This window comes from Hyaena hyaena, unplaced genomic scaffold, assembly GCF_003009895.1.
Source record: "Hyaena hyaena isolate Hyena2069 unplaced genomic scaffold, ASM300989v1 scaffold_28, whole genome shotgun sequence".
Classification (NCBI taxonomy): Eukaryota; Metazoa; Chordata; class Mammalia; order Carnivora; family Hyaenidae; genus Hyaena; species Hyaena hyaena.
The window spans coordinates 952601-974485 of NW_024080660.1; the positions used below are offsets into that span (position 1 = coordinate 952601).

The 21885-nt window shown below is 41.3% G+C and overlaps 1 protein-coding gene and 1 long non-coding RNA gene across 5 annotated transcripts in view; one reads left to right on the forward strand and one right to left on the reverse strand.

Moving 5' to 3' along the window:
• Nucleotides 1-5550: 5550 nt before the first annotated feature.
• On the reverse strand, nt 5551-14666 carry LOC120228851. The gene is made up of 3 exons (XR_005527607.1): nt 14308-14666; nt 10958-11057; nt 5551-5589 (listed from the first exon to the last, which is right to left on the reverse strand). It is a non-coding gene; the product is annotated as an uncharacterized LOC120228851 (long non-coding RNA).
• Nucleotides 14667-20182: 5516 nt separating this feature from the next.
• The window catches only part of CAMSAP2 (calmodulin regulated spectrin associated protein family member 2), a 116529-nt gene continuing 114826 nt past the window's right edge, over nt 20183-21885 (forward strand). For 3 of the 4 annotated variants that reach the window (XM_039227508.1, XM_039227509.1, XM_039227510.1), the window contains exon 1: nt 20184-20767. In XM_039227508.1, coding sequence (XP_039083439.1) covers nt 20629-20767 — 139 coding nt within the window. In that variant the 5' untranslated portion in view covers nt 20184-20628. Of the gene's footprint in view, nt 20768-21885 lie in introns of all 4 variants that reach the window. The other variant, XM_039227511.1, reaches the window with a different exon arrangement.

The window sequence follows — 21885 nt, forward strand, 5'->3', positions numbered from 1 at the left end:
TGATTAATTATCACAGTTATAGAAAATCCAGAGAATCATAAATTATGAGAACAATAGAGTTTAAAAAAACTGAACATTATTTCTCTATGACAACGTAATAGCACCCAAATCCCTAAGATTCTTAGGAGTAAACCTAACAAAACATGTTAGGGATCTTTTAGGAAAATAATCTGAAACTAATTGAAAAAAGTGACAGAAGATATGTATAAATGTAGAGAGATACTTTCATTCATTAAAAGATTCAATATTGTAAGAAAAACAACAAAAGAAAAGGTGTTCATTCTTTTCCAACTAATCTCGGAACTCACTGTCATTCCAACCAAAACCTCTATAGGGTTTTAGCAAATAAATTCTAAAACTTACATGAAGAGTTGTTTTGAGGAAAAAGAACAAAATAAAGTAAGTTTCCCTATCAGATAAGAAAATGTATTATAAAGCTACAATAATAAAATTGTGGCTATTAGAGTTAATATTAGTTTAATGATAGGAAAATAGATAAATAGCACCAAATAAAGATTTGCAAAATACAACCATTCATAGATGAAAAAGGTATAGAGCATTCCACATGAGTGCATGAGTAAAGAAAGCATGAAGTGTCTTTTCTTTAGTTTATCTATTTATTTTGAGAGACAGAGTCAGTGCAAGTGGGGGAGGGGCAGAGAGAGAGAAAGAATCCCAAGCAGGCTCTTCTCTGCCAGGGCAGAGCCCGATGTTGGCTCATATCCATAAAACCATAAGATCAAGACCTGAACTGAAACCATGAGTCCGACGCTCAACCCACCACCCAGGTGCCCCAGCACAAACTTTTCACTAGCTGGTGGTGGAAAAACTGATCAGTCATATGAAAAAAATAAAATAAAAGTACATACCTATCACACACAACTCACAAGGGAAAATTCAAAGTGGAATAAAGACAACTTAAAACTAAAATGGGCAAAGGATATGAATAGGGAAGTCAAAAGAGAAATTCAATTATTATGAAGCAGACATGCAGAAAACTCACTTGTAATCAGAGAAATACAAATCGTACAAATACAAATTATAACCAAGCTAGCATTTTCACGTATTAGATCAGGTAAAAAAAAAAACAAAAACACGAAACTCTGCTGGTATGGATGTTGAACTCCATAAACTGCTGGTGGGAGATTGAATTGGCATAATGTCGAGAGCAATTTAGATGTGCATATTTAGGTTTAAGGGTGTACCTTCACCGTCCTCAGCAACTCTCATACACATACCCAAGAAAATAGGTACAGGAATATTTATTCTAACACCTTTTGCAACAGTGAACAATTAGACATCACCTAGATATCCACGAATAGTAAAATCGATAAATAAATTGTGCTATATTCATACAAAAATGGTATACAACAACCAAAATGAATGACTGTGAGCTAAGTGAATGAACATGGATAAATCTCAGCATTGAAAGATGGCATGATATCATTTATATAAAATTTAAAAATGTATGTCAGTCCTGTATTTTATTCACTACATATTCAAATGTAATAAAACTATAAAAAGATACAAGAGGAAAAGTGGTTGGTTGGTAACAGTGCATACATGGAGGCAGAGGATGAGCATGGAATTGGGATAGAATATATAGAAGGTTTTTTTTTCAATGTTTTATTTATTTCTGAGAGAGAGAGAGACAGCGTGAGCAGGGAAGGGTCAGAGAGAGAGGGAAACACAGAATCCAAAGTAGGCTCCAGGTCTGGGCTAGCCATCAGCACAGAGCCTGACGTGGGGCTTGCACCCACGAACCGTGAGATCATGACATCAGCTGAAGTCAGACACTTAACCAGCTGAGCCACCCAGGCTCCCCTAGAAGGTTTTAACTGCATCTGTAACATTGTATTTTTAAAAAGTTGAAGCATGAGGTATCTAGCTGGCTCAGTCTGTGGAGCATAGGACTTGTGATCTTCAGATCCTGAGTTTGAGCCCCATGTTGGGCATGGAGCCTACTTAAGAAAAAAGTTTTTTGGGGGGTGCTTGGGTGGCTCAGTCGGTTAAGCATGCAACTTCGGCTCAGGTCATGATCTCTCAGTTTGTGGGTTCGAGCCCCTTGTCAGTCTCTGTGCTGATAGCTCAGAGCCTGGAGCCTGCTTCAGATTCTGTGTTTCCCTCTCTCCCTGCCCTTCCTCTGCTCATGGTCTGTCTTTTTCTGGCTCTCAGAAATAAATTTTTAAAAATTAATTAAAAGAAATTTTAGGTCAAAGCAAATATGGCAAAATATTCAAATATGACAAACATCACTGGTCAACATTTTATATTATTTCCTGTAACTTTCTGTTACATTCCCTATAACATATTCCTTAAAATCAAGTAGAGAAATATTTTAAAATAAAGAATTTTTTTAATATAGTAAAACCCATGTTGCCTGATTTATAACTTTGAACTGTTAGTTGCTTAATATGGTAACTACATATTGCATGATATTAGAAATACTATTCTAACATTTTGAACTTGTAATGATGCCTTGTGTACATTGATTTAATAACAGTGTTTTCTACTTACAGAAAATGAAGAAATCCTTTAAAATCAAGCAGTACCTTCGGAAATTGCTTCACTAGGGCAAAAGCGTGAAGACAGAGCAGTATTTAATGAAAATGAGAGAATTATGAAGGAAATTCAAACAGGCTGGTGTAGAAAATGGGGTTAGAGAGAGAGGAATCTTCTGAGGAAACAGAAGAAGACAGGAATTAGGGGGAAAAGGAAAAGAATTTAAAGACCAGTAATAAAGGGAGTAAATTGAAAAGTAATAGAGTGAGTAATTCTTTATGTAATTATAGAAACTGCTTGAAAGGGCAGATTTAGATGCCAGATGTGATTTAATTTCACTGAGGCCATGGAATTTTACAGCTACTAATGTCTTCTTCAACACCCTTATTTCAAAATGGGGAGGGGCGCCTGGGTGCCTCAGTCAGTTAAGTGGCTGCCTTCAGCTCAGGTCATGATCTCAAGGTTCCTGAGTTCGTGTCCTGCATTGGGCTTTCTGCCGATAGTTCAGAGCCTGGAGCCTGCTTCAGATTCTGTGTCTCCCTCCCTTGCCTGTGTCTGTCTCTGCCTCTGTCTCTCTCAAAAATAAATAAACATTAAAAACAAACAAATGGGCGCTAGGGTGGCTCAGTGGGTTAAGCATCCAACTTTGGCTCAGCTCATGATCTCATGGTTTGTGAGTTCAAGCCTCGCAGTGGGCTGTGCTGACAGCTCAGAGCCTGGAGTCTGCTTCAGATTCTGTCCATCTCTCTCTGCCCCTCCCTTGCTCACCCTGTCTCTATCTCTCTCTCTCTCTCAAATATAAAAAAACAATAAAAAATTAAACAAACAAAAAGCCAAATGAAGAAACTGAGTTCCAATGAAGTAAGCTGGCCTACGGTTGAGTGCAGAGTTGGAGGTAGAACTCACACCCTGAGGCCACCTTGCTGCACTGATTTTCCCACTTGACTGCATTGCCTCCTCTCTGCTGGGACCCCACAGGGCTTGAACCAGGGATGGGAGGGAGTAGTGTGTGAGAGAGCAGGGACTTTACCCAGGGAAGGAAATCAAAACATGGTGGCAACAAAGTGACATAAACAGTTTCTTTACGTTTTACGTTTCTGTGATCTTCCTCTTATGTTTAAAGCCTTTTAAAATGGCACATGTTGGGGTCCCTGGGTGGCTCAGTCAGTTAAGCTTCTGACTTCAGCTCAGGTCACGATCTCACAGTTCATGAGTTTGAGCCCTGTGTGGGGCTCTGTACTGACAGCTCAGAGCCTGGAACCTGCTTCAGATTCTGTGTCTCTCTCTGCGCCTCCTCCCCCACTCAAAAATAAATAAAACGTTAAAAAAATCAAATGGGGCATGTTTCTTCTGCTTTAGGTATTTTAATAGACAAGTGATATGGGGAATAAAAAATGGGGAGTTGAGAACTATTGTATTAATCCGTTCTTATTCTATTTTTATTTCTGCTTTTCCAGCAGCACATTCTCTGTAACACATTCCTTAAAATCAAGTAGAGAAACTATCAAAGAAGAATCTTCTTTAATTAGGCCATAAAATAAGCTTGCAACCCACAAAGGAAGAGCTGGCCTACACACAGCTCCATTGCGATTACTGTGATTTTATTTTATTTTATTTTTTTCTAACTTAAAGTGAATTACATCAAATTCAAACAGTAAACAGTGGTTTTTTAATGGTTGTTTGATTTTTCTAGTCCAGACGTAGCTAAAGAAAACAAGCAAACAAAAATTAAATGGGCTGTGTGATACACTGAGCTTGAAGTGTCTTAATGTTGTTGAACTGTAAATGCACATTACTACCTAATGAAACATATGGGCCAGAATCATATTGGAGTTTTCCAGATAAACTTCACTGGCAGCTCTGGGAACCTTATGGTTAGCTGGTGACAGACTGGAGCATTAAGTGGCTGACAAGACTCATGAATGCCTCTTTGTTCGCACAGAGCTGTGCTGTAGTGAGGGCACTGTCGTGCCCAGCTCTTGCCACTTAAACCTCCCTTTGCTGAGGTTTATAACTTGGCTGGAACCCTTTATTCGTCATACAGCTTTGTGTCAAGGAATTAGGGTTTGTTGGTTTTTTTTAACAGATTCTGAAAACACACACCAAGTAAAACAAACCACACGTTTTATGTAGAAACTGATTTTCTTGCTTCACAAATTACGTTCTCACCTTTTATTTTAAGACGTTTGGGGAAAGGATGCAATTGTGTTTCAGGAAGACCTTTGGTCAGAAACCAATCATACTCTTATCAAGTATTTGTTACATAGCGTAGTTTTAGTTCTAGATTTGGAACCTAGGAAGAGCTAAGACACTCACTTTGGAAAAAGTGTGGTAATTTGTTGCCTTTTAGAGAGCTTTTTCTAAGAAAAAGAATCTGGGATCCTAGTGAATCAGTTAAAAAAAACACCTTGTAGTGAAAACTGCATAATGTTGTTCTAAACTACAATGATATATATATACATAAAATATATATAAATATATATATAATATAATAAATATATATATAAAAGGATGATGGCAAAATAATTTTTTTAAAGCTCCATGAAAGTGTACATAACCATGGAAGTGTCACAGAATTCAAAGATTCAATGAGGCTTCTGAGGTCAGTTGGCCCGTTTTTCCTCCAGGGAGGACTGTCCGCTTCATTCTTCTACTAAGCACTTTCTGTCGTCTCTTCGGAATGTCTAAAGCAACACAACACAGTCCTTTGAATTACAATAGTTATTTTAGCATTTCATCAGCTGGGGCAACACTGAGTAGAAATGATTTTTCTAAATTGAATGCTGCTTCTAATCTTCATTAGATTTAAATTTAAGGTGGTGACACTCGTTTATCATGTTGGAATTCTGTTTGGGGATGCATATTAGCCTGGAATGCAATTTATAGACTAAGCATGAGTTCAAACATTTACTGTGATTAGTTACCATGTCTCAGAAGAGATAGTTCTGGGTAGAGTCATGCTATAATGGGGTCATCATAGTTTTGAGTTTTTATTGTTTTATCACATAACAATTATTCTCCCCCCCCCCAAATAATTTGATATTCATTTAGATGTTCAGTTGGAAGTGTCTGGTGAAAAACTATTTCCTGGAAGAAAAAAAATCAAGACAGAAAACATATAGCTGATGGACCCCCAAGAGTATTTCCAAAGAAAGCTATTAAAAAAGTAAGAGGCAACACTGCCTCAGATCGGCAGGGACTCAAACTGAGACTCTGTCTCAAATCCCAACCCCTGTACTCAAATTTGTGCACAAAAGTGGGCATAATTATAATAGCAGAATGAAGCAACCAAAAAGTCCATCAACTGGTGACACTAACTGTAGAATATTATGTAGTGGATAAAAGGAATCCACTGGCCTGGGAGCATCTCCAACACACGTATCAAAGAACAATACATGCAACGTGATTCCAGTTACTAAAAGAAATGGATCTCTACCCCACCCTTGACCAACCTCCCCAAAAAAGTAAAAGACAATTAAAATGCAGGAGTAAAGAGACAAATTGAAAATCTGATTATTACTTAAACTACAAACTACATCTTCTGTCTTTTATAACTACTGCTCTCTCTTGGAGAGAGAGTCCTCAGGTGTATCCTGCAGCCACGTTGTGAGGACACTCAAGTAGCCCATGAAGAGGCCCACTTGGTGAATGACTGAGGCCAAGAGAGTTCTAAGTAGAATGGACAATTCTATAAGCAGTTTTACCAAAATCTCAAAATGCAAACTTTCTGAAAAGTGGGACAAATAGGCTTTACTTCTGTGTTTTCAGCAACTCATCCTGTCTCTGTCAGCACATCTTCTTGGAAAAAGACATATAGGGCTGTGGATCCATTAAGTTCAATTCATCAATAAAAACCAAGTATCTAATTAGATTATCTAGAATCACTGCTTTTAAATTATAGCTGTTTTTATTATTTTTAAAATCTTTTAAAAAATTTTTAATGTTTATTTATTTTTGAGGGAGACACAGAGCATGAGCAGGGGAGGGACAGAGAAAGAGGGAGACACAGAATCTGAAGCAGGCTCCAGGCTCTGAGCTGTCAGCACAGAGCCCAATGTGGGGCTTGAACTCATGAACTGTGAGATCATGACCTAAGTTGAAATCAGACACTCAAATGACTGAGCCACTAAGCTGACACACACACACACACACACACACACACTCACATATACATGATAGCTACTTCCTAAAGAGTTCATTTGAAATTCTGTGGTGCCCATCCACAATGGGCACAAAATGAATAAACATTTTAGGATTGGGAGGAAAGAGATGGAGTGTCTGTCTATCACATATAAATCTGTGTTTATATAAATCATACAAACCATGGAAATGAATATTTCTTGGAGGGGGTAATATGTCATCATCAAAGCTGTTTTCTTCTTACCAAAGACCCAGAATGGTTTATACAACCCTTCCCAGTCTATCTGATTGGGAAGAGAAACAAAGAGGGAGGGAGACAATGTGGAGGGGAAGAAGGATAAGGATAGGAGGGTAGAGAAGCTGAAAGTAGAAAGTGTGTCGAGGGGGTTGGAGAAACAATACTGAAAGGGACATTTGCTATAATGTCATTGGTGGAGAGCAAATCACTCCCCAGGTACCATCTCCAGGAAGTCTTGAGTGACCTCTCCCCCCAGGGCACTGTCATATCCTCTCACTATTGGTGCATAATACATTAACCCCAAATGATCTCACAATCTCACGCAGCTTCTCCAGGTCAGGAGTCTAGGTAAGGTCTAGGAGTCACTATGGCTTAGCCTCCCATGAGGCTGTTCGCTTTTTCTGACGGCCTGCCAGGGGCTGGCGGAGAAGCTTCTAAGATGGCTCACTCATGTGACTGCTAGCAGGCAGCCTCCGCTGTTCACCAAGTGGACCCCTTTAGAAGCTGCTTGAGTGTGCTTACAACATGGCAGCAGGGTTTCCCCAGACCAAGAGATCCAAGCAGAAAGCTGCAATGCCTTTTATGACCTTGTCTCCAATGAGTGGGTAATGGACATTGTCCTTGGTGCTTGTTTCTTATTCTTTAGAATTGAGTCCCTTTTTTCCATCCCAAATTTAGGGGAAGGGGACTCAGGCTCTATCTTTTGAAGGGGAAATTAAATAATTTTGAACTTATTTTAAACCCCCTTGTCACTTACTCTCCCTGGACTGGCAAAAGCATCTTGCTCTCTGCTCTCTTGTGGCATATGGTAGTTATTGCATTTAGATCACTGTGACTCCATCATTCTTTTATTCAATTCATAATGAAAATTACTAGTAGAAATAATACACACACACACACACACACACACACACACGCACACACACACACAATGGTCTGGACTGCACACAGCCAAAGTTGTAATAGATACAAAGCTCCTTAGAGAATCATATCTTTTTAACAAAATTATAGGTATAAAAATGTGACTTAGAGAAATGGAACCTGTTAATAGTGGCCACAGAAGAAAATTGATAGTTGTGGAAACCAATTTGACAATAAACTATTTGTAAAAAAGAAAAAAAAAGGAAAAAAGAAAATTGATAGTAGCAGGTTGCTATTAGAATTTGATATGAACAAGAGATTCTTACAAAAAAAAACCTTGGTTGTAAATTTACACGGAAGAGAACTAATTCCAGTGAAAAGAATCTCACTACAACAGTAAAAGAAAGTGGAAAAAAAAAAAAGAACGCAACAAAATTGGGAATAGTTTAACTACAAAGTAGAGAGTAGACCAAAGAACAAAATTAGTGTAATAACACTGTCTCTGAAAACAGTATCTTCACAATCAGCATTGTTGGTATAATTCTGATTAAAATGCTTGTGTTAGTACATAGAGCAAAAATGTTCTAGAGATCAAAACAGTGGAGGCTCAGTACTTCTGCAGACAAAATGCCTGTGACTCCGGGAGCTTGGCTGGCCCGCTAGGTAGAACATACAACCCTTGATCCCAAGGTCGCAGGTTTGAGACCCACATTGGGTGTGAAGATTATTTAAAAACAACAAAATGTCTATGACAGTTTATTTATTACTTCATGTATACATTAAATATCCTTTAGGTGGAGTGGCAGTAGATGAATAGCTTTTTATAGCTTAACATCTAAGGCAGAAACTGGAAATGAAAAATTGACAGAATTCACTACAGAAAAACAAGTACATCCAAAAAATACAATAATTAACATTACATCAAAGGAGAAATGATTACTTGGAAAGATGACTACATTTGAGAGAGAAAGAGTTAATATATTTAATATCTATTTCTCACAAATCAAGATGAGAAGATGAAAATCCTAGTCATAAATCTTTGGTACAATCTTTCTGAAGGATGGTGTAGCATATATATCAAAAGGCATACAAAAATGACTTGGCAATTCACATTTAAGAATTTATCCATATCTAAGAGTAACCAGTAAAATAGGCAAAGGTATACTTTTGAGCATGTTCCTTATAGCAGTATTCCTATAAACAAAAAATATAGAAATACCAAAAATATCCTCTAATGGAGGCATGGTTAAAATTTAAAAAATAGGGGCGCCTGGATGGCTCAAGTGGTTTCAGCTCAAGTTATGATCTCACGTTCCTGAGACTGAGTCCTGCATTGGGCTCTGCATTGACAGTGAGGAGCCTACTTGGGATTCTCTCTCTCCTCTCTCTGCCACACTTGTGCTCATTCTATCTCTCTCTCTTTCAAAACAAATAAAAAACATAGAAAAAAATTTAAAAATTTTAAAAATACACCCACATGATGAAATTCTATTATGCACTAAGTTGATGTTTTAGATGAGTATTTATTAATATCAAGAGATATCAATAATATTAATACCAGGGTGCCTAGGTGGCTCAGTTAGACTCTTGATTTCAGTTCGGGTCATGTCATGGTCTCATGATTCGTGAGTTCAAGTCTGCCCCATGCTCTGGCCTGGCAATCTGGAACCTGCTTGGGATTCTCTGTCTCTCCCTTTCTCTCTCTGTCCCTCCCTCCCCCTCTCTTTCTTTCTCTCTCTCTCTCAAAATGAATAAACTTAAAAAAATAATATTAATATCAAGGTACATTAACAATAGTATTATGTAAAAGAAACAAGTTGTAAATGGGATGTACATATGAGCTTGTCTCAGTACCAAATGAATGGAAGGATAAACAAAGCGTATCTCTGAGTGGTGAAATTATAAGTGTTTATTTTTTCATTTGCTTTTTTTCTGTTTTTTTTTTTTTGTTGTTGTTGTTGTTTGTTTTTTGAGAGAAAGAGTGCTCACACGTGGGAGGGAGAATGTGAAGCAGGCTCCATACCCAGTGCAGAGCCCATTGTAGGACCTGATCCCCCGACTGTGAGATCATGATCTGAGCTGAAATCAAGAGTCAGAGGCTTAACTAACTGAGCCACTCAAATGCCCCAGCTTTTTTGGTATTTCTTATATTTTTGTATTACATTTTTTAAATATTTATTTATTCTTTGAGAAAGAGAGAAAGAGAGAGAGAGAAGACAGAGAGAGCACAAGCAGGGAAGGGGCAGAGAGAGAGAGACACAGAATCTGAAGCAGGCTCCAGGCTTTGAGCTGTCAGCACAGAGCCCAATGCAGGTCTCAAACTCACGAACTGCAAGATCATGACCTGAGCCAAAGTCAGATGCTTAACTGACTGAGCCACTCAGGTACCCCTGTATTTGTTTTTTAAAGAAATGAATATGGATTCCTTTTATCATGAGAGAAAAATTGTGTTTTAGGTATAAAAATGCACTTACTTGCAATTAGAAGAGTACTTTCTATTTTTTTTTTTTGTATTGATGTAGTGTTTCTTATTTACAGTATTTTCCTGCTTTTTAATGAAAAGAAAATAACATACTTAAAGTGCTGGCTAGGATTTGGGAACAGGCTGTTGTTACAACCGCCTCCTTCTGAACCCACCCCCACATTTCTGCTCCCATTTCCCACTCTTCACCCCAGCTCTAAACGGTTAGCCACACTAGCTAAAGTGGCCCATGGAAGATAAGCAATAATATTTATTTCCAGTGAAATAAAAAACAGTGTACGAGTATCCAACCTGCTTGAACCAATCCCTCTATGTGGGTATTCACATAAATATACAAGACTTACTAGAGGAGATAATTGTTCCTATTTGCACAAATCCAGATGATTCCTGGCATTTCCAATTTTGCTTACAAACAGATAAAATATTCTATTTTATTTACAAGTGGTCATTATTCTGAATTATGTCCACCAATGTAATATAATACAAAAATTCTTTCAAATACAGTCAGAACTAGGTTTAAGCAGATTTTAAGTGGATTAGAGAAAGCATGAGAGTATTGCTTCTATTTTTAAAGAAACCTCTTTTATTTTGAAATTGTGGAGGACCATCTCAGCACATTTTTCACTCACTAGGCCATTTGTTGCTTTTCTTTCCTTTCCAATTCCAGCTTTCATTTTGAATCACCTAAAAGTGAAGTGTTTCTTAGGGCAAAAAAAAATAATGTTTTGACTTACCTAAGTTCCACGAAGAATACCATTTTGCATGCCACAAGCTTTTCCCTTTTCTAATTCCCAAGTCAAGCTGTAATTTTCCTCTTCTAGTTTTATTCAGAACCTTTAAATTAACAACATAAGAAACTAAACAAGAAGTTACATTTCCCTGACCTAGAAACTTAGGAGGAAGACGGGGAACAGATCAGAAAACTAAAGTAGGAGAAGGAAGCTACCATATTTTGTTTTTGTTAATCAAAATCATACATTCAAAATTCTCCTACTATCCTGACTGAAGAGATCAAACATCAGAAAGAAGTATGTATATTTTTCCAGCTGCCTATAGGTCATAATGAAAAGAATGATCATTTCCTGTGTCTACCGATAGTTCCAAATCTATTTATAAAGAGGTCCACAAAAGTTTAATCATATCTCCTAACTAGTGCTTTAAAGGAAGATTTGATTTACATATTTAGTGGCCAAAAAACCCCCCACAACAACTTAGCCTTTATGCCATGACTTGTTCAAACACCAACATATTTGAAAATACCAACATATTTGAAATTACAATAACTGTTTCCATAGCAAATATGATACACAAAAACAACCGATTTTGGCTTTGTCTTTCTGAATGCTGTTTGGAGCCAGTTTTGTTTAAGAAGCTAATCTGGACTAACTTAGTTCAATTGACTAGAGGAGTGGCCTCCAGTCTTTGAGATTTCACAAAGCAGCCAAGCTTCCTAAATGAATGAATGAATAAATAAACTGGGGAGTAATGAACACAGGTTATTAACTTTTTATTTTACCAATGAGGATATAATAAAAGCTCTACTGTCACTAATGATCACCATTATTTCACAAGAGAAAGGACATTTTAACAGAAGAAAAAAAAGCAAGAAGGGACTAATTTCATAATAAAAAATAAAATAATCCTTAAGAGGAAAAAATTTGTTTTAAGAAAAAATTACATTTTCTCAGTATAAATTCTAATAAAACATAATAGGCTAGTATTCAGGAACACTGGGAACCACTATAGTATTAAGGAGATCACCTTTCCATCTTTTATTCCCATATCAGCTAGTTAAGTTATACTGATCTGTTTCATGGCCTATAATGTGTATTAATGTGTATTTTTTGTTGCCTGTTAATTCACTGATTCTTTCAACTATTCAACAAATACTATGTGTTCTCTTTTATATATTAGACTCTGAAGGAGATTATAAAGCAGAATGAGATTGTCTCTTCTCTTATGGTGCACAGAGAAAGTTATAATTCAAGACCAAACATACCATAAGAGGGCACAAATAGATCAGGGAAGGGATCAGAGGGGACAGTAGTCAGGGAAAGCTTCATGGCAGAGGTGGCATTTGAGGTGCATTGTAAGATGAGATTTCAATGGCTTGTATTGGTCTGGTGGAGGGCATTATGGAGGAAGGTTAATAAAATTATCCAAACCAATAAGACTCGGAAAGGATTAAATATGTTGAAGATCTTGAGAGTAATTTGGCTTGATATGAATAGGAGAGTACTGGGGAAATATGAATAGGACATTTTGCAGAGGATCTTCAAAGTCAAGGCAAAGGTATAAATTCATCTAGTAAGCAAGGCATTGTCACCAAGCAGATGAGTGGGGCTGGAAAGACTACTGAACTTGAGATGAGGAGCCATGAGTTTCAGTGTCAGCTGTACCCCCATGAAAGCTTGAGAAATTCTTTTAACCTCTCTGAGCCTCTATTTTCCATCTGTAAAATGGGATTAACTCCTATGATACATGCTTTTTTACATGCTAATTAAATTAAATATGATGCAGTATATGAAAAGTCTAGGACAGCATTGAGCATGCTGTCTGAAATCGTTAGAGTGAATATCGTTGAATCATCAAAATCAGGTTTAGGAAGACGATGGTATTAATCTGTGAGTTTAAAAAGAGAAACTAGAGAACAAACTGATGGTTGCCAGAGGGCAGAGGGAGATGGGCAAAATGCGAGAAGGATAGTGGGAGGCATATGGAATGAATAAGTCACAGGGATGAAAGGTACAGCATAGGGAATCTAGTCAATGGTATTGTAATAGTGATCAGTGGTGTCATATGGTAGCTACGTCTGTGGTGAGCACAGGGTAACAGACCGACTTATTGAATCACTAAGTGGTATACCTGACACTAATGTAACATTGTGTGTCATTTATGCTTCCATAAAAACGGTAAAGAGAGACAGAGAGAAACTGAATGGGAGTGAAAGAGAGGAAATGAGAAATTTGGGGGACTAGGGATGAGTTAATGGAAACGAGAGCTATTTGCACTGCTTGCGTGGAGGGGATGAGAGAGTACAGTTCCAGGATGATGACACATATAAGCACGGGATGGTGCCGTTTGCAGAATTTGGGGGACTGTAGCTAGAAGCCTCGTGAGAGGGCAGTGTGGGGAGTTTGTTTTTTATTGTTGAATTTGAGGTCCTAGGGCTGTATCTGGGTGGAAATGGCCAGCAGGTTTAGGAAGTTAGGAGAGGAGTGAGAAGCTGAGAAATGGATTAGAGAATCCCCTGCGTAAGGATGAGAATTGAAGCCATAAAGACACGGCTGCAATGCCTTGAGTGGGAGTGTCGAGGAAGGAGGGGACCGAGGACTGAGTTTCAAGTAGCTCCTCCACAGGGTGGGTGAGCAAACAGAGGAAGTGGGGAAGGCGGCAGAGAGGCCATTAGAAAGATGAGAAAGACCAGGTCTTCCCAGGAAGGCTGTGGAACCTGAGAGAGAAGGTAGATTTAAGAACAAAGGGGCACTCAGGTGCCACATGTCACAGAGGCCAAAGACACAAAAGCAGAAAGATCAAAACAAGGAATTCATCAAGGACTTTTGTGAGAACAGTTCAGCAGGGTGGTAAGAGCAGAAGTCACACTGCCAGGAAAGAGTGAAGAAGTTAGCTAAAAATATATATTAATTTATACTTTGAGTAACTAATGATGCTTATGAATCAAAAGCCACCAAAGCATATAAAGAGAAAACTAGGTCTTTCCGTTACTCATCGAGTTTCTTGTGCATCCTTCCAGGAATAGTCAGGGTAATTCCATGAATATGTAACACTTTTTTTTATTACAAAAATTTATTAATGTTTATTTTTGAGAGAGAGAGAGGGAGCTAGAGCATGAATGGGGGAGGGGCAGAGAAAGGGGGAAACACAGAATCCAAAGCGGGCTCCAGGGTTTGGAGCTATCAGCCCAGAGCTCGATGCAGGGTTCAAACTCCCAAACCGTGAGGTCATGACCTGAGCCAAAGTTGGACACTTTGGACTGAGCGTCCGAAGCACTGTCTGATTGTCGGACCGAGCTACCCAAGCACCCCTGCTTTTAAACACCACACCAAAACATACTACTCTGTACCTTTCTCTGTTTCCATTGACCACATAATGTCTTGGAGATCTCTCCTTTTGATTCAATGGATGAAGCATAAATTATTGGGTTCGTCCTTTCCTCTACTGATGGACATTTACATTTTTTCCATCGAGAAGTTGATAACCAAACCCCAAATCTTCCTGGTTGACTAGGTGACACTAAAACTCTAGATCTTGATGAGTTAAGTGGTAGGACTCCTGTTTACTAACAAACAGCTACATCCATCCTCTTCACTCATCCCAGTGTTGACTTGGTTCTTGCCTTCATGGAAGGATTCCATTTCCTGCTCTGTAACCTCCCCTAGCTTTTCCAAATTGTCTCATTATAAAACTTTCTGGAAATAAAAAAGGAACGCCTGCTCAAAAGATTTAAATCCTGAACGCTAGGCATCTGAGTAAGTTAGCCTTTAGTTATGATCTCATAAAGTATATCGATGTCAGCCTCCCATTGAAGACTGTTGGCCTTGAAAGTATCTCAGAAGTGGCCCAGGGGCACCTGGGTGGCTCAGTCAGTCAGGTGTCCGACTTCATCTTAGGTCATGGTCTCACGGTTTGTGGGTTCGAGCCCCGCGTCAGGCTCTGTGCTGACAGCTAGCTCAGAGCCTGGAGCCTGCTTCAGATTCTGTGTCTCCCTCTCTCTCTGACCCTCCCCTGCTCATGCTGTCTCTATCTCTCTCTCAAAAAAAAAAAAAAAAGAAGTGGCCCAATCCCACTTTGTTTTACAGCAGCGGAAACCAGAGAGCAGAGAAGTGTCATATGTTTCCCCAAATTGTGTGGCAGAACAGTAATGGAACTCAGGGTCTTTACTCCCAAACCAGTGTTTGACCTCAAACCAGACCTTGGTTTAAGTAGGGAATAAATAAAGGAAAAATGTCTTTGGGATCTGGGAAAATATAATGTCATACCTGGGAACATGAGAGCCAGATTTCACTTTTCAGTTTGGACTGATTCATAGACCTGATTTGGGGAAGTCATGTGTTTCAGTTGCTCAGTTACACATTTGGCCTCATACCACACAGGCCTTGCAGAAACTGTTGTGAAGGTTGATGAGGTAATCCTTATAAAATTCTGTTAGCTAGTCAGATAAAAGCCACAACTGTGTCTAGAAATGATAGAATACTGGATATACAGCATAGACTTTTCTATACTATTCTATCAGATGCTGCTAAACTTCAGCCAGCCAAACATCTTATTGAGATGTTTATATATCTCGTATATCATATATATCTCTTATCTATCTATCTATATGCTTATTTACTTATTTTGAGAGAGAGAGAGAGAACAAGTGGGAAAGGTTGTGGGGGGAGGAGACAGAGAAAGAGAGTTGGAGAGAGAATATCCCAAGCAGACTCCATACTGCCAGTGCAGAGTCCAATGCAGGGCTTAAACTCATGAACCATCAGATTATGACCGGAGCTGAAGTCAGATGCTCAACTGACTGAGCCACCGTGGGGTCCCTCTTTGGTCATGCTTAACCTGGTTGATTCATAGTTCACTCACTCTATGAAATCCTGCCATTTGCAGCAACATGGATAGAGCTGGAGGGTATTATGCTAAGTGAAATGAATCAGTCAGAGAAAGACAGATATCATATGTTTTCACTCATATGTGGGTCTTGAGAAACTTAACAGAAGACCATGGGGGAAGGGATGGGGGGGGAAATAGGGGCAAACCATAAGAGACTCTTAAATACAGAGAACAAACTGAGGGTTGATGGGGGGTGTGGGAGAAAGGAAAATAGACGGTGGGTATGGAAGAGGGCATTTTGCTGGGACCAGCACTGGATGTTGTATGTAAGCCAATCTGACAATAGATTATGTTTAAAAAACCACAAAGTGTACTTATTCTAGTTCCTTGAGTTTCAAAATAACACAAGATCTTCACCATTTACTTAAATCCTCTCTACCTTGGTTTCTCCATTTGCCAAATGAAGATATCTGGATTGTGGTAAAGATTATACAATGTAAAAGTGGGCCTGATACAGCTCAGTGAGAGTTATCCTCTATTAGCGTAACCATTTGAAAGTGGATGATAGTATAAGTAAACACGCATTCAATTAAAAAATAACTTTGTAGTGCTCAATGGTTTCTTTGTTTCTTTGTTTTTGAGGGGACATACTGAAGATTTCTATAAGTGAAGTAACAAGGCTTCTAGCCTATGGAGAGAGACAGGACAATGAAGGACAACTGGGCTGCTTGCCCTCAGATCCCCACGTTTTCTCATTAAAAATTTGCTTCCTCAGCTGTCTTGTTCAACATCGCAGCCTCAGCGCTCAGGTGCTCAATCAATATTAGCTAATGAATGAAGGAATACATTTATGACATCTGTCCAAAGCCAGAGAAACGGAGGATGGCCACAAAGAAGAAAGTCTGACTCACATCATAGATTTCTCCAGGAGAAAGGAAATAGAAGAGTTATATACATAGGATAGTATAACTGTTGCCTAATGGATAAAGAGCCTATTCCTGGAGATAAAAAATAGAGAAATAGCTGTGCAGTTGGACATGTTGGCCCAAAGAATTATTGGGTCTTGTTTTCGTTTTTTAGTGAAGTCTGATGTCTTAGGAAGGCAGTGGAGAGCACTTCTTTTTGACAGTGGTATTCTGCAGAGGTTTCCAATTTTTGAAAGAGATGCTTCTGCAGGTGTCACAAAGAATACCCTATCAGAGTGTCTGTCTCCCTGAAAATGAATCCTTCTTCTTTGTACTCAGGGTGTTGCTCTGTTAATAATAGTCTCCCACGATGACCCCAAGTTTTACAGCCTCCCTGAAAGTAAAAGCTGCTCTTTGTGTAGGCTCCCCCCGCCCCCTTCCGAAACACACTCCTCCCCAACTGGGGTCATCATAATGCCATTGCTACGAAATGCATCACCAGGGAATCAAAGGACAAGTCAGAGCAACTGCCTTTGTTTCCTTCTCTCCCTCATCATGTTTATTTAGGTTGAAATGGTTTTCAATAAAATTCAACAAGCATATACCCAGCACCCACTGTGAACAAAGCACTGTGCTAGGTCACATATGCAACATAAAGTCAATTAGGCATGGTTTCTGGCCGTGAGAATCTTGTATTGACTTGCAGGTTATTATAATGACTGGGAACATGTTTCAGTATCTCTCTTCAATATGTCCAGGCTACAGGTTTCTCTTAATTTGGTTTGTTGCTCTAGAATTCAGTTGCAGATGAATTTGAGTACCTCGAATTTAACAGGAATCGTGAAAAAAACCTTCCTGATTCCTCAGTTAGATGTTCTCTCTGCACTTTATAACTCTTAGAGCACTTACCTGTTTTACATTATGTTATATCTATCTATGTACATGTCAGCCTCCATTACCTAGGAGAGAACAGGAACCTGGAAAGTGTCCAAGGGGTGGAGCCAGAAGACTTGTGCTTGCTTGGGAAGACAGACCCAGATATGAATCAGCCGTGAAATCTTGGCCATGCAACTTAACCTCTATGACCCTCAGACCTGGATCTAGAATTGCAAGATAATAATAATGCCTATTTCACAGAATAAATATGAAAAATAAGGTAGTTAGTGAATGTGCTCTGTAAACTATTATTCACATGTTAATTTTATTATCCTCTATGGGACCTAGCAAAGGGTCTTGCCTTTGAGGAATACGTTAATATTCATTAACTTATTGAAAAATGACATCCACCACCTTTTGGTGTTTTCTCCTTTTTGCATTCTTTTCCTAGTCCACATTATTAGCAAGACTTACCAGTAGTGCTCTAGTAGGTTCAGGGTGGGGTAATTGTAGGGATTAAATGGGATCAAAAGGGCCTGCTTGCTGGTAGAGCTACCCTTTTAGATTGCAGTGTCCAATGCCCTTCCCCTCATACTTCATTTGTCTTGCTTCTATCTTAAGAGCAGGTAATACCAGAAAGTCCTTAGTAGTTAAAACATGGGCTTTGGAGTAAGATAGTCCTGGATTCAAATCTTGAATCTGCCAGTTTACTGGTTGTGTGTTATTGGCTAACTATTAAATTTTTCTGAGCTTTGGTTTTCTCATCTGAAAAATGAAGAACACAGGATTTTTCAATAATTAAAATTAGATAATGTTTTAAATGAGAAATTATGAGGAATTATTCATCACCTTAAGCGCTAACTGCAATGACATCCATCCTTAGTCCTTAAATGTTAATTGAGCAACTACTATGGGGCCGAACAATGTACAGGTGCTGGAGATAGACCCTGCCTGTCACCAGTAGGAAAGATAGCCCATTAGAACAGGGTGCTCTGGGACCGGTAGGCGAACCTATGTGACAGCCCTGACTGGGATGTGTCAGGAACTGTCTGGGAAGGCTTCTTGGAGGAAATGATTACGGTGAAGAGGCTTGGCTGTCAAGTAGGAGTAAGCCAGGCGGACAGAGGGACCGCACTGAGCAAGGACACAGAGATGTGAGAAAACGTGCCCTTTTGAGAAAATGAGAGCAGCTCTGACACAATAAAGCCAGACAGGTTTGTAGACGCCAGATCATGGTGGGTGGCAGTTTGCTGTGTGAAAGACTTTATGCTTTATTTGGGGGAAACGGAGAGGCATTGGTGGATCCTTCACCTAGAGAGAACGCTTAAATAGCATCGCGTCAAGAAAAATCTTTTTTAAAAATTTTTTAATGTTTTATTTATTTCTAGGAGAGAGAGAGAGAGAGAGACAGCGTGAGTAGGGGAGGGTCAGAGAGAGAGGGAGATACAGACTCTGAAACAGGCTCCAGGCTCTGAGCTGGCAGTCAGCACAGAGCCCGACGCGGGGCTCGAACCCACGAGCCGCGAGATGATGACCTAAGCGACAGTCGGACGCTTAACCGACTAAGCCACCCGGGCGCCCCAAAAATATCTTGATGGGATGAAATGAATACAGGTCTGGAGCTTCGCAGGTTCTCAATCCTGGCGAAGCCCCACGTGTGACTGAATCAACTCAATCAACTCCAGTGATCTTTATAATTTCGTGGTCAACCAGCAGGGACACCTAAGCCTTTAGGGTTACTTCGAGTTCTAAATGGGCTTTATGCACTTCAGCTTCGCAGCAAAGAGTGTGTGTCCCACAACAAGCATTCTAGTAAATATCAGTTCTCTTCGCCTCACCACTGAGTAGCTAAAATAGGAGAGCTATTGCTAGGCCTTTCTCCTCCCTCCCTTCCCTTTCCTCTTTCAGCAGGGTAAGCAGCAGCAGCCAGCCGCCAGGGACGCGGAGGATGTCCACTCGGGCGAGCCCTCCTAAACGATGATTAAAAACCAGCCGCACCGAAGCCGGGCGCGGGCGGGAGCGAGGCTGGGCATGCTCAGAGGGCCGCGCTGGCAGGCGGCCGGGATCTCGGCGGCCGGAGGGAAGCGGGGCGGGGGCGCAGGCCGGAGCGGCGCCGGCGCGCATGCTCAGTGCCCGCATCTGCTCACTCCATCCAGTGCGGCAGCCGGAAAACCGCAGCGGCGGCGGCGGCGGCTGACGGGGAGCGACCGAGCCGGGCGGCAGAAGGGGGGAAAATACGAGGGCAGAACTGATAAGGCAGGACCGGGAGCCCGGGACGTACGGCCTCTCGCGGGCCGCCGCCTTCGCCGTCCGCAGGGAGGAAGGCCCGGGAGGCGGCGGCGGCGGCAGAGACGGCGGCGGGAGAAGGAGGAGACGGCGACGGGAGGGGAGCGCAGAGGAGGGGCCGGGTCGCCGGCGGCCTGGGAGCCGCAGTGATTTTGACGTTTTCCTCCGCTGGTTCTCCGGCGGCCCCCGACCGGGCTGCGCCTGGGGCGGGGGGGGGGGGGGGAGGGAGAGCGTCCCCGTCCAGCGCGCCCGGCTCGTCCCTCCGCCTGCGGGGGCCTGAGGGGTCTCCGCGCTCCGCGGGAGGGGAAGGGGGAGGCGGGGGCGTGCGGGCACCGCGATGGCGGGGACATTTTCCACAACGTGATTGTTAAAGCCTCCCCCCCTTAAAATTCCGGGCCCTTCCAGGCTCCCCCCTCCTCCCCCCACCCCAGCCCGTGTGACTAAACGGAGACAAAGGGGAGGCGGCCTCGCTCACACGCGCGCTCGCGGGGCGGGTGGCTCGGCGGGGCGCCGGCGCGGGGCGGGCGGACGGACCGACGGACGGACGCTGCGCCGTCACATTCCTATGCCCGGGAGGAGCGGCGGCGGCTCCCGCGGGAGGCGGCAGGCTCGCGGCGCGGACAGCTGAGCTTCTACTCCCCCGTCGCCGCCCGGGCGGGCCTCGCCCCGGCCTCGATGCTTTGAGCCCTTCCCTTCTCCCCTCCCGACCCCCGCGGCGGCGAGGCCACACCATGTGAAGGTTAGAGCCCGGACCTCCCGACGAGCCGCCGTGAAAGATGGGGGATGCTGCAGACCCCCGGGAGATGAGAAAGACGTTCATTGTTCCAGCCATCAAGCCCTTTGACCACTATGATTTCTCCAGGGCCAAAATCGCCTGCAATCTGGCCTGGCTGGTGGCCAAAGCCTTTGGGACAGGTAAGTGGCGTCTTTCCTTCCGTCCCTCCTTTAGGATGTACACATCCCGGGTTTTTGTTTCCGATCTTCGGATTCCCCCTCCGTGCGTGTCTTCTCGCACAGGTTCAGGGAGATGATGGGGGACTAGGAAGACCAGAAAGAAAGGAGAGAATAAAGCAGGTTTGGTCTTCAACCAAGTGCCCTTGAATGGTCAGGTGGGCTTCACCCAGATTTCTTTTATTGGCTAGCAAACGTGTTTTGTTGTGCTCAGTAAGCTATTTTGTCATGTTTTTCCTCGGGTTGGTTTTGTGGTATTTTCCTCGTTGTGCTGCATACATTACCCCCTCGGTCATAATTGTGATTACACCACCAGGAAATCTGAGTCGGTTTCTTGATTATTGGAAGGACGTGGACGGCACATAGTAGTATATTGATTTTGACATTTGTAATGATGGCTGCTCTGCAGGCTCCCCAGAATGTAAGGTGGCTCGTGTGGAAGTGCAATGTTGATTTTTGTTGTCGTTCTTAAAGCCTCCATCCTCCTTCCCTACACATTCCGGGCTCTATTAAACCAGTTATTGACAACTAGTATTTAGCTTGCTGATTGTGGGATGCTGTTTCCATTTCCTGTTATCAGTGAGCTATATTCCTTTTGCCACAGGTATTTTGGCTTCATAAATTAAGAGAAACAAGCACTCCCTACTCTGGGATTTTTTTTTTTTTTAATAGAGTTTTTTTGAGGGCATGTGCTGTTGACACGGATTGTACAGTGCAGTAGCAATTAAACATTCTCTCCGTTACCCAGTCTTTGCAAAATAACAGGAAAAGGGCCTCCTGCTGTAATTCCTTAGCTGTTGCTTCAGGAGCCCATGTTGTAGAGCCCTGAAAAAATTAGAGAGCTTTTCATTGGATGATGCTCATGTAAGGAAATTTCCTCTGATAACTTTAAGAATTATTTTGTAGAGTTTCTCTGCCCTAGTTAATTTTGGATGTGTAAAATATTAGTTGAAAGTTTTCTCAGCTTTTGCAGATTTTCTCCAGATGTTAAATAAATATAAGTTGGTTTAAAAAAAAATTTTTTTTTTTTGTGGGAAGAGAATGCCTTCTGTCCTCTCTGAAGACTGTGAAAGTAAGGGGGT